An 18861-nucleotide genomic window follows, 5' to 3' on the forward strand; every position below is an offset into this window, starting at 1 on the left:
GATTCCCGCGAAGTTCTTGCTGAACTTGTGGGTGGCTTTTCCATTGTTATTTGAAAGGTGATACAGATGGTTAGGAGCATCTCGTTGTTCCCACTTTCCAATTACCACATTAAGATGTGTAGATGATGTTCATTTTCTAAATAGTTTTATCCTGCACGTATTGCCTGTCTAAAAGTGCTTGATTTGATGTCATCTTCTAACTTGTCTATTTAGGCATTTTGCATTGTATTTCTCTCTTGACATTTGTCATCCTTTCTTTTCTTTTGTGTGCGTGTGATCTAGATAAGTAAACTTCTGAGAAATGAAACAAACTAGAAGCATATAACAGAATATATATAATTATTACTATGTCAGCATTCATATTAGTATAATAATATAGTATTAATATTATAACTGATAAAGCAATATCTTGTCCTAATACTTTTTAAATACTCTTAGATATTTTATCATAATATTAAATTTAATATCGATATAATATTAAATTATAATATTAAATAGTATCAATATTATCCCAATGATAATAAAAATCTAATATCTAGTACAATAATACAAATATAATGTCATATCTAGTGTAATAATATGAATATAATAATATAATAATAATTATGGTAGCATTGTCATTGTAAAAATAGGCTTGAATAATATAATAATAATTAATAATTAAGTTGAAACAAAATCTACTATTAATAACATGTATCATTAAATATTTTATAATAACAGTTATACTATGAGTATTTTTAAAAGTAATATTAATCTTAAAACAATAAATTGATCTTCTTATTTAATATTAAATAATTAAAATGACTACTATACACAATATAATATTATGTTAATAATATAATATTTGATATAAGACAAATATTATTATATTTAAAAATAATGATAATAGAATTAGTGCGATAGATAGTATGATACTTAAATCTAATAAATATAATAATTATATTATTATAAAATTTGTTAAATAATATATAATATATTATGATACAATAATATTATTGTTAATATAAAAATATAATATATCATATAAAATATTATTATTAACAAAATGACAATTATATAATATCAAAAAAATATGTATTATGAACATATTGTATATTTAATATTAATGTATAAGTTAAAATATCAAATAATTTGAAATATTAAATAATGTATTATAATATAATATATAATATTTTATCTTATAGGTAATAAATGTTAGATAATAAATTGCTATTGTGGATTTTTGAAAATAATTAATAATGATATAATAATAAATTATTATAGTGTATTTAAATCAATAATTAATCTTAATAATATAATATAATATAATTGGTTTCTATAATAACCTTTTTTTGCGCCAACGTTGGCAATTGTCTTTGGCCGCCTCATCATGTGAGGCTGGTTGCTGTCCAGGACCAGACAGCTGAGCCGGGAAGAAGCTGATGACGCGACGTTGGGACACGTGGAGAGAGGGTAATGTCACGCCCCCGCCTCTGCGAGGCACGTGAGGCACCTAGTGCCCACGTGGGGGCCACATGAGGGGGGAACACGAGGCTCCCCTGCCAGATATTGTCCGGTTCTGGGGCTTCACGCAAGCGTCCTTCATCCCTCCTCGATTTTGTTTTCCACCCAAAACGCGTCTGCAGGATTTGGAGTCACCCGCCTCATATGCCCAGGCTCTGGAACGAGTCTTTCCGATGTGGGACTATTGGGCCTCACACCCTTTCCACCATCGGACAAGAGCCGTGCTCGGCTCTGATACCAAATGTCACGCCCCCGCCTCTGCGAGGCACGTGAAGCACCTAGTGCCCACGTGGGGGCCACATGAAGGGGGAACACGGGGCTCCCCTGCCAGATATTGTCCAGTTTTAGGGCTTCACGCAAGCGTCCTTCACCCCTCCCCGGTTTTGTTTTCCACCCAAAACGCGTCTGCAGGATTTGGAGACACCCGCCTCATATGCCCAGGCTTTGGAACGAGTTTTTCCGATGTGGGACTATTGGGCCTCACACCCTTCCCACCATCGGACAAGAGCCGTCCTCGGCTCTGATACCAAATGTCACGCCCCCGCCTCTGCGAGGCACGTGAGGCACCTAGTGCCCACGTGGGGGCCACATGAGGGGGGAACACGGGGCTCCCCTGCCAGATATTGTCCGGTTCTGGGGCTTCATGCAAGCGTCCTTCACCCCTCCCCGGTTTTGTTTTCCACCCAAAACGCGTCTGCAGGATTTGGAGACACCCGCCTCATATGCCCAGGCTCTGGAACGAGTCTTTCCGATGTGGGACTATTGGGCCTCACACCCTTCCCACCATCGGACAAGAGTCGTCCTCGGCTCTGATACCAAATGTCACGCCCCCGCCTCTGTGAGGCACGTGAGGCACCTAGTGCCCACGTGGGGGCCACATGAGGGGGGAAACACGGTGCTCCCCTGCCAGATATTATCCGGTTCTGGGGCTTCACGCAAGCGTCCTTCACCCCTCCTCGATTTTGTTTTCCACCCAAAACGCGTCTGCAGGATTTGGAGACACCCGCCTCATATGCCCAGGCTTTGGAATGAGTCTTTCCGATGTGGGACTATTGGGCCTCACACCAAATGTCACGCCCCCGCTTCTGCGAGGCATGTGAGGCACCTAGTGCCCACGTGGGGGCCACATGAGGGGGAATACAGGGCTCCCCTGCCAGATATTGTCCGGTTCTGGGGCTTCACGCAAGCGTCCTTCACCCCTCTCCGGTTTTGTTTTCCACCCAAAACGCGTCTGCAGGATTTGGAGTCACCCGCCTCATATGCCCAGGCTCTGGAACGAGTCTTTCCGATGTGGGACTATTGGGCCTCACACCCTTCCCACCATCGGACAAGAGCCGTGCCCGGCTCTGATACCAAATGTCACGCCTACGCCTCTGCGCGGAGCACGTGAGGCACCTAGTGGCCACGTGGGGGCCACATGAGGGGGGAACACGGGGCTCCCCTGCCAGATATTGCCCGGTTCTGGGGTTTCATGCAAACGTCCTTCACCCCTTTCCGGTTTTGTTTTCCACCCAAAACGTGTCTGCAGGATTTGGAGACACCTGCCTCATATGCCCAGGCTCTGGAACGAGTCTTTCCGATGTGGGACTATTGGGCCTCACACCCTTCCCACCATCGGACAAGAGTCGTCCTCGGCTCTGATACCAAATGTCACGCCCCCGCCTCTGCGAGGCACGTGAGGCACCTAGTGCCCACGTGGGGGCCACATGAGGGGGGAACACAGGGCTCCCCTGCCAGATATTGTCCGGTTCTGGGGTTTCACGCAAGCGTCCTTCACCCCTCTCCGGTTTTGTTTTCCACCCAAAACGCGTCTGCGGGATTTGGAGTCACCCGCCTCATATGCCCAGGCTCTGGAACGAGTCTTTCCGATGTGGGACTATTGGGCCTCACACCCTTTCCACCATCGAACAAGAGCCGTGCTCGGCTCTGATACCAAATGTCACGCCCCCGCCTCTGCGAGGCACGTGAGGCACCTAGTGCCCACGTGGGGGCCACATGAGGGGGGAACACGGGGCTCCCCTGCCAGATATTGTCCGGTTCTGGGGCTTCACGCAAGCGTCTTTCACCCCTCCTCGATTTTGTTTTCCACCCAAAACGCGTCTGCAAGATTTGGAGTCACCTGCCTCATATGCCCAGGCTCTGGAACGAGTCTTTCCGATGTGGGACTATTGGGCCTCACACCCTTCCCACCATCGGACAAGAGCCGTGCTCGGCTCTGATACCAAATGTCACGCCCCCGCCTCTACGAGGCACGTGAGGCACCTAGTGCCCACATGGGGGCCACATGAGGGGGGAACATGGGGCTCCCCTGCCAGATATTGTCCGGTTCTGGGGCTTCACGCAAGCGTCCTTCACCCCTCATCGATTTTGTTTTCCACCCAAAACGCGTCTGCAGGATTTGGAATCACCCGCCTCATATGCCCAGGCTCTGGAACGAGTCTTTCCGATGTGGGACTATTGGGCCTGGTGTGAGGCCCAATAGTCCCACATCGGAAAGACTCGTTCCAGAGCCTGGGCATATGAGGCGGGTGTCTCCTAAACCTACAGACGCGTTTTGGGTGGAAAACAAAACCGGGGAGGGGTGAAGGACGCTTGCGTGAAGCCTTAGAACCGGACAATATCTGGCAGGGGAGCCCCATGTTCCCCCTCATGTGGCCCCCACGTGGGCACTAGGTGCCTCACATGCCTCGCAGAAGCGGGGGCGTGACATTTGGTGTGAGGCCCAATAGTCCCACATCGGAAAGACTCGTTCCAGAGCTTGGGCATATGAGGCGGGTGACTCCAAATCCTGCAAACGCGTTTTGGGTGAAAAACAAAATCGAGGAGGGGTGAAGGACGCTTGCGTGAAGCCCCAGAACCGGACAATATCTGGCAGGGGAGCCCCGTGTTCCCCCCTCATGTGGCCCCCACGTGGGCACTAGGTGCCTCACGTGCCTCGCAGAGGCGGGGGCGTGATATTTGGTATCAGAGCCGAGCACGGCTCTTGTCCGATGGTGGGAAGGGTGTGAGGCCCAATAGTCCCACATCGGAAAGACTCGTTCCAGAGCCTGGGCATATGAGGCGGGTGACTCCAAATCCTGCTGACGCGTTTTGGGTGGAAAACAAAACCGGGGAGGGGTGAAGGACGCTTGCGTGAAGCCCTAAAACCGGACAATATCTGGCAGGGGAGCCCCGCGGTCCCCCCTCATGTGGCCCCCACGTGGGCACTAGGTGCCTTACGTGCCTCGCGCAGGCGGGGACGTGACATTTGGTATCAGAGCCGAGGACGGCTCTTGTCCGATGGTGGGAAGGGTGTGAGGCCCAATAGTCCCACATCGGAAAGACTCGTTCTAGAGCCTGGGCATATGAGGCGGGTGTCTCCTAATCCTGCAGACGCGTTTTGGGTGGAAAGCAAAACCGGGGAGGGGTGAAGGACGCTTGCGTGAAGCCTCAGAACCGGACAATATCTGGCAGGGGAGCCCCGTGTTCCCCCCTCATGTGGCCCCCACGTGGGCACTAGGTGCCTCACGTGCCTCGCAGAGGCGGGGGCGTGACAGGTAAGGTGTGGGCCGTCGGAGGATGAGGTGTCCGGCCCGGCTGCTATGGATATATGTGCATAGAGAAGTGAGTTCCTTACTTTCGTCATCGCAGTGGTGGCCCACATAGAACCAGTGGGATAAGGGGATCGTGGAGTGGATGCAAGGTGGAGGATTCCCTTCAGAACCCCCTACCTTCTTCCAATCATGCTAAGGCATCAAAAATGATGATTGACATGTAGAGAACTTCTTTCCCAGAGATCAAGGACTCTCCTTCTTGGCTCCATACGTTCGACCATCCTCTAAAATCTTCTTCGTCTTGAGTAAGAGAGAGGGAAGGAGAGATGGATGTGCAGGGCTTTTCGGTGTCTTGTCTCAGCTTGCCAACCTTTTCGTACAGGAAGCTGCTTTCTTGTGTGGTGTGCCCCATCAGATCAAACGCGTGGAAACAGAACTCCGTCTATTGCAAGGCTTCCTCAAAGATGCAGACTCAAGGAAGAGAGGAGATGAAAGAATGGAGAGCTGGATACGTGAGATAAGAGATGTGGCATATGAAGTGGAAGACATCATAGACAGGGTCAAGTTCATGGCTGAGAGGCAGCGTCAGAGGAGAGGCTTCATGGGCACCATTTCAAGGTACTCTCACAAACCTAGTGAATTGTTCACCCAGCATAAAATTGTTTCTGAAATTGGAAATATAATGGAAAGGATCCAGAATATTTCCGCTAGCAAAGATAGATATGGCATTGCTAGTCTAGGTGAAAGTAGTGCAGTGGATGAAAGTTTGCAATCCCTCAGAGAATCCTCTCCTCGCTCTGATGACGATGACATTGATGTTATAGGCTTCGAGAATGATAAGAAAGAAATAGTGAGTCAATTGCTTGATGGGAATGAGAAAGCACGATGTGTAATTTCTATAGTGGGTATGGGTGGGCTAGGCAAGACCACCCTGGCAAGAAAAGTGTATAAGGACCCTGCAATTAGAGAGCATTTTAATACCTTTGCTTGGGTTTCAGTTTCTCAGAGCTACGAAGTTATCGAGCTAGCGAGGGACATCATGAAAAATGTAATGGGAATCAAAAAGAAAGAAATAAAGCACCGTGATTTGAAGGACATCATGATAGAAGTAATGGGAATCAAAAAGAAGGAAGAAACAACTACAGAAGAAGACTTGGAACAGATGGGTGAAGAAGAAGTTAGAGAGAAGCTCCGTGATTTCCTAAGAGACAAAAAGTATTTGGTCGTGATGGATGATGTATGGAGAGTTGATGTTTGGAGAGAAATGCAGCGAGTCTTTCCTGATGAGAACAGAGGCAGCAGAATACTGCTTACTACCCGTGAGATGGAAGTTGCAAACCGTGCCAGGTCAAGCTTTCCTCCTTATAATCTGCACACTCTGAATGACACACAGAGTTTGGAACTCTTGTGTAGGAAGGCATTTCCACCAAAACAAGATTTCCCCGCTGATTTGAAGGAATTGGCCAAGAGACTGGCAAAGAGGTGCTATGGACTTCCTCTTGCACTGGTGGCGTTAGGGGGCCTTCTCTCAGGGAAAGATCCTAACTATGATGCGTGGTGGAGTGTTGATCAGAACATGAAGTGGGAAGATAGTGGGGATGGGAAGAAGTGCTTCAATATATTAGGTTTAAGTTACAATGACTTGCCGTCTCCGTTAAAACCATGTTTTCTATACATCGCTGCATTTCCGGAGGACTCCATTATCTCTGCTTCCAAATTAGTCAGGTTGTGGGTCGTCGAAGGTTTCATACCCGAAGAGCAGACAAGGACAATGGAAGAAACTGCTAGAGTTTGGTTGGATAATTTGGTCCAGAGGTGCATGATCCAGGTTGTTAGCAGAAGCATGGCTCATGGATGGGTTAAGAGCATACGCATCCATGATATGTTACGTGACTTTGGCCAATCGGAAGCCAGAAGGGATAGATTTCTTCAAATTTGGAGCAGTGACAACATGGCAGTATCTGATGGCATATCGAGGCATCGTGCGGCTTTCCACAATCGTATAAATGACGAGGTTGCTGTTTCCTCACCACATCTCCGCACTCTGCTGGGCTTCAATTTAATTTTGACTAATGGGAGAAGATTTTTGAATGGGTTAAACTTATTAAGGGTGCTGGATCTGGAGGGCGCACATTCTTTGAAGAAGTTACCAAAACTGATCGGCAACATGATTCATCTACGATACCTGGGATTGAGAAACACTGGTTTGAAGAGACTGCCATCCTCCATCGGTCATCTCTTGAATCTGCAGACTCTGGATGCGAGAGGCACAAGGATTTCATGGCTTCCGAAATCATTTTGGAAAATCCGGACGCTGAGGCACGTCTATATTAATATGAATTCGTTTTTGAGTACACCGCCGATAATTGGTGATCACAACAACCTGTAAACTCTGCGAATCACGATGATTGGACATGGTCCGGATTTTAGCTCTCTCCACACTCTGCTGGGCTTCAATTTATCTGGAAAAGCACTCGAGAAAATGGACAGTCTAAACTCCGTCACTCTGGTACTTCAGCATTTTCAAATCATTGGGGACGTCCTTTTTGCTCAGGCACCAAACCTGCACCAGCTCCATTCATTGACATTATGGGGAACGTTGTTACTCAAACCACTGCAGCAGCTCACAGGCAGCCTCACCATACTCCGTTCATTGTTTTTGGATCGACGGTTGTCACTCAAACTACATCAGCAGCTCCCAGACAGCAGTCAATTTCCGCCAAACCTCACCAAGCTCATATTATGGCATTCTGGATTGGAGCAAGACCCAATGCCGGTGCTGGAGAAGCTGCCAAACCTCAGGCTTCTTCAACTGAACGCATTTGCATACGAAGGGAAGAGCATGTCGTGTTCTTCTGCTGGTGGCTTTCCTCGATTGCAACACTTGAAATTATACCTTCTAGACAATTTAAAGGAATGGACAGTGGAGGCTGGGGCGATGCCCAGCCTCACCCACTTAACTATCAAGTCTCGCAAAAAGTTGAAGATGCTTCCTGAGGGATTGCAGCACGTGACCACACTTCAAGAACTGAAGCTAAATTCCATGCCCCGTGAGTTCAATGACAGGGTCAGAAATGAGGATGCGTACAAGGTCCGGCACATCCCCTCCGTTATTTTTGGATATTAACCGTGATATAATATCACCAGTACCTGTAAGTCGCTCCCTCTCTCCTCTATTTCCTCTATTCTTTGCATCCCACGAGATCCTACTAATGAAATAAATTTCTTGCATGATTGAATACGCTCAAAGCTTGTAATTGTAGCACGCTACATATTGACATAATATCATGCAGAATATTCTGATTTATTTCTCTCTGATCCTTGAACGTTCTAATTGCTGAAATTCTTATTCTAAAATTCGTTCCCTAATCTAGCTTAAAAAAACAGAGCATTGAACTCAACCAAATACTGCTGATCTTACTGGAGATTGATCTTCATTATTTCTGGTTGTTTTTTGTCAAGTACAAACAGTTGGATGACAAGATGTGATAACTCAATCGACCTCTTACAAGACCTCATGCATTAAGACACTGATAACACCGACCGGCCAAGAACAGTTAGAAAAAGTAGAAAGTAAATATTGAAAAACTTAGAATATGTACTCTAAACATTAGGGTTAAAAGATTGTTATTATGATCGGTTGTGATACTATGACTCCTTGAACGTGATCTTTTTTATTCAGTCAAAAGGTCGTAACCCACCAATCCAACAATTGATTGTTAATATGTTTCTTGTGCTTACGTAAATGACACGGTAGCATGCACTAATTCTCTTGTTGTATTCATTTTTTAAAGTTCCAATCATGACTTATCTACCTAGATTTGTTAAAAAAAATTGAATTCATTGGTAGAGAAAATCAAAATTTTGGAATATTCTATTCAATGTAGACATTTCCAGTTAAGTGATTGCAAAGGATTTGGCACGACTCTTCTTTTACAAATCATAGATAACTTTGTAATTTCAAATATAATGCCAACTACTACTATATTGTGGGTACTTTAGTAAATCTAAATGCACCCTTCATTTAGAATCCACAATGTGGGTAAAGATGAATATCATCGAAAGAATCTTGGTTCTTGCTAGTTTTGAGTTTTTTCTCAATTCAATGCATCAAGGAATTTATTTCTAGTTCCTTCTAAAAGGCTGGGTTTTTTATTTATTTGTTAAATTTCCACTGTGCCAAAGGTTGCCCATGCTTTATGAACTATCTAAAAAAGAATCGAGCGAATAACTTTATCATTTCCATCTAAGTACGTAACAATTGTGGCGTTTCTTGTCTTGCAGGGTGATTACTTTAATTGGCATTAGCTGAAGTGATGATCCAGTCAATAAGGTTCTCTAGCTTTCTTTAATATATACAAGGCAACACTTCTAGCTATTTCTTATGGAACCATGGAACTCTCGATTGTATTAGTTCTTATTTTTCATTTCCAAATCATATTTTTCTTTAGATTTGATGGAATTGTTAATTTTCTGTAATGTATTTGATAATGCTTTTCACACATGAACTTCTATTTCGACTTGCAAATATTTGGCGATATATGTTATATTCTGATGAAATCTTCTTTTCTGTTGTTTCTTCAATAGCATCCTTCAAAAACAATAGCTTCGTACATTTTTCGATTTAATTTTAGCATATTCACTGAACTGTATCTCAACCTCACATAAAGTTCATGTTTCTCTATTATTTTTCCAAGAAAAGCAAGAGCAAAGCTACACACAGCTTCAATAAGATCGCAGCATAAAGTTCATTTTTCTCGACGACACTTATTGACATTGGCTTGGTAAAAAGGATCTATGACATTTCAAAAGAAGATGCATGAGGAAACTTAGTTTTTCTTTTTCTTTGGAGTTCTTTATAAATAGGCTTGAAAAAGAAGGTCATTTTCGGAGAGAAGCAAAAGAAACTTCTACTTCCTTTCCCCAAATTGTTAGAAAGACAAAAATTTTATCTTGTCCTGTTTTTCATTGAATCTCTATGATCAGATGATATTTTATATCTTCGCCAAGCTTTAAAACCAAAAAGAAATAGAAACTTTATATAAATACCATCTGTTAACCAATCTTTGGAAAATAAATCAACAAATAAATTGATGACCAACAACTAACATTCCATAACAAATAGTCATTAGAATCATATTAATCTATTATTATCGTCAAATACACATGCCAATCATCCGGAACTTGAATTTTATTTCCACTACTTAGTAGACAATAAATGAACCCGTAATCATCAAAAAGAGGAGATTGAAGATGATAGTGTTATTTTGATGATTAACACAACCATTGAGGAAATATCTAATTAAATACTACAAGTTAACATGATACATCATTACTGAGTTTGACACTCTCGGTACATTAGAAGAATGAGATCAAGATGTCTTTCAATGATTAATAATGAGATAAAATTTGCGATAGAAAAGGGAGAGTGAATTCTAAATTCTAATTCAGCAAAGTTTCAAGTGAAACATACTTCTAAGGGGACAATAGCAATTTTCATTGTTAAGAATATGTAGCACTACCATGGCATACATTCAAAATTGCTTGAAGTATATTTCATTCATTGTATGGATGAATCTAACCTTAAGTTGCAGCAAAGTGTCGAATGAGTCGACCCCAAGATTGGTGGAGTCGACCCCGGCACATCATGGAACCATCAGGCACACTTCTGCGAAAATGGCACGGATGAACAGTAGTTGGGTCGACCCCAAACCTGCTTGAGTCGACCCCATCTTCAAGCCTCAAGAAAACAAGTCTCTGGAATCCCTGAAAGGGTCGACCCCAATGAAACTTGAGTCGACCCCACTGTACCTTGAGTCGACCCCAACTGAACATGAGTCGACCCCAAGGCTGTGTCATTCAAAATTGTGTCTCTGGAATTCCTGAAAGGGTCGACCCAATGGAACTTGAGTGGACCCCACTGTACCTTGAGTCGACCCCAAAAAAAGTTGAGTCGATCCCAGGGAAAAACGGCTGAAATATAAGGTTCTGTGTTTCCTGAGAGGGTCGACCCCAATGTAGCAGGAGTCGATCGCAGTGAAAGTTGGGTCGACCCCAGTGAAAGTTGAGTCGACCCCAAGTTTGATGAATAGTGGTTTGAGTCGACCCCAGAAAAGTTTGGGTCGACCCCAGCACGGGCAGAAGCATAACGGCTACTTCTGCAGAAGTACTTTTTGTTCTCCCAACAGTAAGTAACCGCTAGTTTTTGAAATCTAATCAATGGGGGATGTCCAATGAATGAGGAAAACTATTTAAAGTGACACTATTCATCAGAGAAAGCATCCTTTTGCAAAAGATCAAAGCTTACACAAAAAAGATAAGAGCCCTAATTTTCTTCATCCAAGTGCTTCACTCAAAGAGTCAAAAGGAAGTGGTTGAGCAGATTCTAAGAGACATTAAGAGCTCCATCAACCTTTGAAGAGTGAAGCAATCTCGACAAAGAAGAGAGAAGTCTCATCAAGCGATAACTATATTCTAAACTCTTCTTTGTAGCTTATAATTGTTATATTTGCTCATCTAGGAGTTTCAACTTTCTTCTTCTTTTTAATCACCTTGTAAAGGTTTGTTGGTGAGCCCGTAAAACCAACGGTGTAGGTTTATTGGTGAATCCGTAAAACCAATTGTGAAGGTTTGTTGGTGTGCCCGTAAACCCAACATAGATTTTTGGTGATCCCGAAAAACCAAAGTGTAAAGGTTTTTGGATTGTGAGCCCGGAAAACAATCCAACTGTAATCCGCGGAATTATAGTGAACTCCCAAGGGATCGCTTGGGGAGTGGACGTAGGTGCTTAGGAGAGAACCGAACCACTATACTTCTTGTGTGTTTGCATTGTGTATTGTTTTAACTTCACTCACTCATCAATTGACTCAAGTAAGATAGTAAAAATTTAGAGAAACCAATTCACCCCCCCTCTTGGCTTGTCATCTTGGGCAACAAGTGGTATCAGAGCAAGGTGCTCATATAGTATTTGTTGATCTCACAATCAAGAGACAAAAATCATGACAACCCAAGTAGGATGTTCTATGAGCGAGGGGCAATCCACAAATAGACCTCCTCTGTTTAATGACACTAATTACACATACTGGAAAGCTAGAATGAGGATATTCATTCAAGCTCTAGACTTTGAAATGTAGTATATCATAACTAGAGGACCACACACATCCACAATTAGTATAGAGGGCACAATCATTCCCAAATCAGAAATAGATTGGAATGAGAGTGATAGAAGACTAGCACAACTAAATGCTAAAGCAATTAATGTACTTTACTTTTCACTAGATGATAGTGAATTCAATAGAATATCTACATGCATCTCCGCGAAAGAAATTTGGGATAAACTGGAGGTCACACATGAAGGAACTAATCAAGTCAAAGAGTCAAAAATAAATATATTAGTACATAAGTATGAGTTGTTTAAAATGGAATCCACTGAGTCCATAACTGAAATATTTACTCGATTCACGGAAATCATAAATGGGCTAAAGAGTTTAGGAAAGTCTTATACTAACTCTGAAGTAGTGCGAAAAATTCTCAGATCTCTACCAAGAGTTTGGGAGGCCAAGGTAACAGCAATTCAAGAAGCAAAGGACCTCAATACACTACAATTGGAAGAACTTCTAGGATCACTCATGACCTATGAGTTGACTATGAGGCAAAATTCAGAAGATGAGGTCAAGAAAAGAAAGACCATTGCCTTGAAGTCTACCACTCCAAAACAAAAAACTGAATCAGAAGAATCTGATGATGAGGAGGAATATGATGAAGAAGGAATGGCTATGCTTGCAAGAAAATTCAGAAAGTTCATGAGAGGAAAGAAGAAATTTCATAAAAGGAAGTCCTTCCTCAAAGGTAGCTCAAGCAAAGAAAAGGGTAAGGACAAAGAAAAGGAAAAGAAAACACCAATTTGCTATGAGTGTAACAAGCCCGGGCATTTCAAGATAGATTGTCCAGAATTGAAATGGATAGCAAGAAAACTTAAGAAGAACTTCATGGCTGAATGGAGTGAAAGTGAGGAGTCAAGTTCGGTAGAGGAAGATCAACAAGAGACGGCCCAAATCTGCTATATGGACAATGACGACAAGGTAGATTCTGAACTTGAATGTGATTTTACTGTAGAAGAATTACATGATGCATTTTTAGAACTCATGGAAGAACACAAGAAATTAATCAATAAAAATAAAGTTCTAAAAGATGAAAATCAATCTCTTATCAAAGAAAAGCAAAAACTATCTAATGACTATGAAACATTAAGTAGGAGATTCACCAATGAAACCAAAAGTCAAATTGCTGAAAATGTCAAGTTAAAAGAAGATGCTGAAAAATACAAATCCTTAGTGGACAAGTTTACACTTAGCTCAACTAAATTAAATATGATTCTTGATAGTCAAAAAGCTGTATATGATAAAGCTAGGTTAGGATATAAAACAAATAGGAAACAAAAATACTTAAAGAACATATTTGTGAAAGCCAAAAATAAAAATATAACTTGTCATTGCTGCAATAAATTAGGACATAAAGCATATGAATGTAATTATAGAAAGTCTAGCTACAACAAATTGAGTAATAATTATAAGCTAAAATCCAAGAAAATTTGGGTTCCAAAAGGAACATCAAGTACTAACCCTAAAGGATCCAACATAGTTTGGATACCTAAAGCATATTCTTGATCTTGATTGCAGGGGTGTCTTGCAGCTAATAAGGTGGATAAACGATGGTATCTAGATAACGGCTGTTCAAGACACATGACAGGTGACGTAGAACAATTTGTTACCTTGGAATCTAAGAAGGGTGGAGTGGTAACCTATGGAGACAATGGAAAATGACTTATCATTGGAAAGGGTAAAATTTATATTACTCCATCCACCTTTATAGAAAATATTTTATTAGTTAATGGTCTGAAACATAACCTACTTAGCATAAGTCAATTTTGTGATAAAGATTTTAAAATCACATTTGAAGCCTCAGTATGCATAATCACAAATCCTAAAGATAATAGCATTGTACTTATAGGACAAAGGCAGAGAAATATTTACATGGTAGATCTTCATGATTTAGGCAAGAAAAATGGATTATGTTTAATTACTAATGAAGAAGGGAAAAATGAAACAAGTTGGCTTTGGCATCGTAGACTAGGACATGCTAGTATGGACTTAATATCAAAACTAATCAAGAAGGATTTGATAAAAGATGTGCCAAAATTGATCTTTGAAAAGGACAAAATCTATGGACCATGCTCATTAGGAAAGCAAACAAAATCATCCTTCAAATCAAAGAATATAGTATCAACCACTAGGCCTTTTGAACTCATACACATAGATCTATTTGGACCCACTAGAACCGCGAGTCTAGAAGGGAAGAAGTATGGACTAGTTATAGTAGATGATTTTTCAAGATATACATGGGTTTCATTTCTTGCACATAAGAATGAAGCATTTTCAGCATTCTTGAAATATTATAAAAATATCATAACTGAAAAGAAGCTTACCTTAATAGTAATTCGAGGTGATCATGGAACTGAATTTGAAAATCAACACTTTGAAGAATTTTGTAATGAAAATGGTATCTCACATCAATTTTCAGCACCTAGAACGCCTCAACAAAATGAGGTTGTTGAAAGAAAAAATAGGACCTTGGTAGAAATGGCACGCACAATGTTGTGCGAGTCAAATCTTCCAAAGTACTTTTGGGCTGAAGCTATAAGTACTGCTTGCCATATTCTAAATCGAGTTTTAATACGACCTATAACCAAGAAAACTCCTTATGAACTTTGGAAGAATAAGAAACCAACTGCTAAATATCTTAGAGTATTTGGATGTAGATGTTTCATTTTAAACAATGGCAAAGAAGATCTAAGTAAATTTGATGCCAAGTCAGATGAAGGTATCTTCTTAGGATACTCTACATCTAGCAGGGCATACAGAGTATTCAACAAAAGAACTCTTGTAGTTGAAGAGTCAGTTAATATTATTTTTGATGAGTCTGATAGTGAGTCTCCTAGAAGAGAAAATACTCTTGATGATGATGCAGGAATTATTAACTTTGAAAAATTGAATCTTAATGACGTGCCAAATCAAGAAAAGGAAAATAATCGCGTGCCACCACAATCTCAAGACTTGCCAAAGGAATGGAGGTATGCACATGGACACCCTAAAGACTTAATCATTGGTGATCCATCTCAAGGGGTAAGTAACTCAATTCTCTCTTAGAAATTTAAATGACTATCTTGCTTTTGTTTCACAATTAGAACCTAAGACTTATGAAGAAGCTGAAAAAGACATAAATTGGATAAATGCTATGCAAGAAGAATTAAATCAATTCAAAAGAAGTAATGTATGGACATTAACTGAGAGACCAAAGCATAACTCTGTAATTGGAACAAAATGGATCTTTAGAAATAAATTAGATGAAAATAGGGTAGTTATAAGAAATAAAGCTAAACTTTTAGCTAAGGGATACAATCAAGAAGAAGGGATAGATTTTGAGGAAACATTTGCTCCCGTGGCCAGATTAGAAGCTATTAGATTACTTCTAGCTTTTGCATGCTTCATGAATTTCACATTGTACCAAATGGATGTAAAAAGTGCCTTCTTAAATGGTTTTATAGAGGAGGAAGTATATGTAGAGCAACCTCCTGGTTTTGAGAATCATGAATTACCAAATCATGTGTTTAGATTACATAAGGCATTATATGGATTGAAACAAGCACCTAGGGCTTGGTATGATCGACTAAGCAAATTTCTACTGAATAATGATTTCAGTAGAGGAAATGTAAATAAAACACTTTTTCTCAAAAGAAAATACAAAAATCTGCTAGTAGTATAAATATACGTAGATGACATAATCTTTGGTGCCACTAATGATAATATTTGCAAAGAGTTTGCTAAATTAATGCAAGGAGAATTCGAGATGAGTATGATGGAAGAACTAAATTTCTTTCTCGGATTACAAATCAAGCAAACTAAGGAAGGTATCTTTATTCATCAAACTAAGTACACAAAGGAAATATTAAAGAAGTTTGGGAATGAAAATCACAAGGGAATAGGCACCCCAATGAATCCCACTAGTAAGCTAGACAAAGATGAAAAAGAAAAAAGTATAGATATAAAGCTTTATAGAAGCTTAATTGGATCTTTGCTTTACCTTACTGCTAGTAGGTCAGACATAGTGTTTAGTGTGGGAATATATGCTAGATACCAATCAGATCCTAAGGAGTCACATCTAAGTACTGTCAAAAGAATCCTTAGATATTTGAGAGCAACCATAAACATAGGTTTATGGTACTGTAGAGACTTCTATCTAGATTTACTTGCATATTCTGATGCAGATTTTGCTGGTTGCAAATTAGATAGGAAGAGCACTAGTGGAACATGTCAATTTTTAGGAAATAACTTAGTATCATAGTTTAGCAAAAAGCAGAATTCGATAGCATTGTCAACGGCTGAGGCCGAATATATAGCTGCTGGGAGTTGCTGTGCTCAAGTACTATGGCTCAAGCAATAAATAGAGGACTATGAAATTAAACTAGACAACATTCCTATAAAGTATGATAACACTAGTGCCATTAACCTTACTAAAAATCCGGTTCAGCACTCTAAAGCCAAACACATTGAAATAAGATATCATTTCATTAGAGATCATGTGCAAAATGGGAACATATGTATTGAGCATGTATGTACTGAGAAACAATTAGCTGACATATTCACAAAACCTTTAAGTGAAGATAGATTTTGCATGCTTAGGAGGGAATTAGGCATATGTGATCCTTTTGATTGAGGAGATATAAAAAGGAACAAGTTGTCTCATGATACTCTCCTCCCATTTCGAAGAACCCATGAAACATTAGACAAACTAGTCATCTATAGATTCCTTACTCATGTATCATTGTCCCATAAAGAATTTGTAAGGATTGGAGGAAAGGAAGAATTTTTAAAAAGAAAGGAAGAAAATTTTCTGAACTGGGGCCGACCCGAGCCAGAATGGGGTCGACCCCACGTTGAGTCGACCCAAGAAAAATCTGGGGTCGACCCAACGGCGGGACCCTGTTTTTAAAGAGGGACCCGCGAGCTATTCTAGGGCACTGTTTCATCTTGTCCTCTTCCTAAAATCCTATTTTCCACCTTCCAATCCCTTCCAATCATCTCCAAACAGTGCTAGATTGCTTCTCTACGTCGTTAGATCAAGACCTAAGGAAGGATTTGGTGAAAATGGGACCCTAGCGAGCCGTTGCTAAGAGATCCGGAAGAATCTCATGCCCAACCATTGTAGATAGACATGCTAGAGATTCATCTACAGTTCCCCCACAAGGTGAGACACGTGTTGAGCCTCCTCCACCTCCTTCCCCTTCAATTCAACTTGCTAAATATGCGGGAAGACCGGTAACCACGGGGAGAAGGATCCACTCCGAATTTTTGGATCAAGGGTTCCGGTTGGGGGATTGGATTCGAAGGCAAGGATGGGAGTATATTTGCTCCCTAGATTTGGTGACATACCCGGGCTTGGTTCGTGAGTTTTATGCCTTCCTAAAAGTTGGAATGGGAGAGCTTGTGTCTGAGGTCCGAGGTGTACGGGTTAGGGTTTCAGAAGAAAGTTTGAGTGAGTTGCTCCATCTCCCCTGCGAAGGTGCAACTCCAAAAAGGCCGGAAAGCAAGTTGAGAGCTCTACAGTTGATCCTTGAGAACGATGATTTTGACTATTCCGAAAATATGATAGCAAGCTCTCTATCAGCTGAGATGAGGTTGTTGCACAACTTCATAGGTAAGATTTTGTTTCCGAAAAGTGAAAGATTTGATCTCATATCTGAGCGAGATTTGGTCATTATGGAGCACATTATTCAGGGCATTCCCCTGAACCTCCCAGCTATGATGATCAGGCAGATGAGAAAGGCTATATGCAATTCGAGAGTCTTTCTGCCCTATGGTATGATACTCACCCTGATCTTCCGACAGCATGACATATCAGTGGAGGGAGAGATCTCCAGGCATCTATTATTTACTGACACTTACACTGCACGGTCCCTAGTTCGCATGGGTTATGAGAAGGTGAACGGGTAGTGGGTGCGTGGAGGAGCAGGGATACATGCACCAGAGGGTGATGCACCAGAGGTTGGAGACCCCATCCCTGAGGCTGAGGTACCTGAGGATCATCCTACGGCACCTTCAGAGGCTGGCCCATCGTCATCCGTACCCACGGGGTGCACAGAGGAGTTTTGGAGTAGGATGACTGAGCTTATGTCAGCTCAGGCGAGGACTCTCTCTGACGAATTGACGAGCAGGATGGACATCATGACTGCTGAGATTAGCGATCTCAGAGAGCAGGTAGGAGCATTACAGCAAGAGAGAGAGGCTCATGGTCCATCTGTGCCCCGAGCAGCTGAGTCGGAGGTTTCGGCACAGAGTCATCCAGCTCAGCGAGGTCCACGCCAGACTCAGTCCCATCAGGCTCGACCTCCCCTCGCCACTTATTCTAGGAGAATGAGGACTAGATCACAGCCCTTAGATACCCCCTAGGCTGATGTTAGCATTATGATTAGTGCCTAGAATTGATCTAGCTCTCATATGTATTTTGCTTTGTTCATGTACTTTGCACTTTGATTGAAGAACATTGTATTTTTGGCATTAATGTACTATAATGTTCCATTTTGATCAATGAAACTTGACTGTTTATTATTTACTGTGTCTACTTATCTATTGTCATGCACCTATTTGATGATAACAAAAAGGGGAAGAAGTAAGAAAAGAAAGAAGTTGCAATAAGTTGACAAACAAGGTTGAAAATGATAATAGGAGATAATATACACTTAAGGGGGAGCGATATGTAAGAATGAAAA

The 18861-nt window shown here is 41.5% G+C and overlaps 2 protein-coding genes across 2 annotated transcripts; both read left to right on the forward strand.

Moving 5' to 3' along the window:
* The first annotated feature begins 5235 nt into the window (after nucleotides 1-5235).
* Nucleotides 5236-9578, forward strand: LOC103697048 (putative disease resistance RPP13-like protein 3). Its single transcript, XM_088717100.2, has 2 exons — nucleotides 5236-8188; nucleotides 9321-9578. Exon 1 carries the CDS (start codon nucleotides 5533-5535, stop codon nucleotides 7423-7425), a length of 1893 nt encoding a protein of 630 aa, XP_088573226.2. The 5' UTR covers nucleotides 5236-5532; the 3' UTR covers nucleotides 7426-8188; nucleotides 9321-9578.
* Nucleotides 7441-8163, forward strand: LOC149768450 (putative disease resistance RPP8-like protein 2). The gene has a single exon (XM_089928534.1). The coding sequence runs from the start codon at nucleotides 7441-7443 to the stop codon at nucleotides 8161-8163; it is 723 nt and encodes a 240-aa protein (XP_089784660.1).
* Nucleotides 9579-18861: the final 9283 nt, after the last annotated feature.

The sequence above is a fragment of the Phoenix dactylifera genome, chromosome 2 (genome assembly GCF_051530095.1).
Source record: "Phoenix dactylifera cultivar Ajwa chromosome 2, Ajwa_hap1_PhDact_Kaust_v1.1, whole genome shotgun sequence".
In the NCBI taxonomy this organism is placed as follows: Eukaryota; Viridiplantae; Streptophyta; class Magnoliopsida; order Arecales; family Arecaceae; genus Phoenix; species Phoenix dactylifera.

Coding starts and splice junctions, on each gene's coding strand:
- LOC103697048 (XM_088717100.2), top strand. CDS start 5,533: ATGGAGAGCTGGATACGTGAGATAAGAGATGTGGCATATGAAGTGGAA.
- LOC149768450 (XM_089928534.1), top strand. CDS start 7,441: ATGATTGGACATGGTCCGGATTTTAGCTCTCTCCACACTCTGCTGGGC.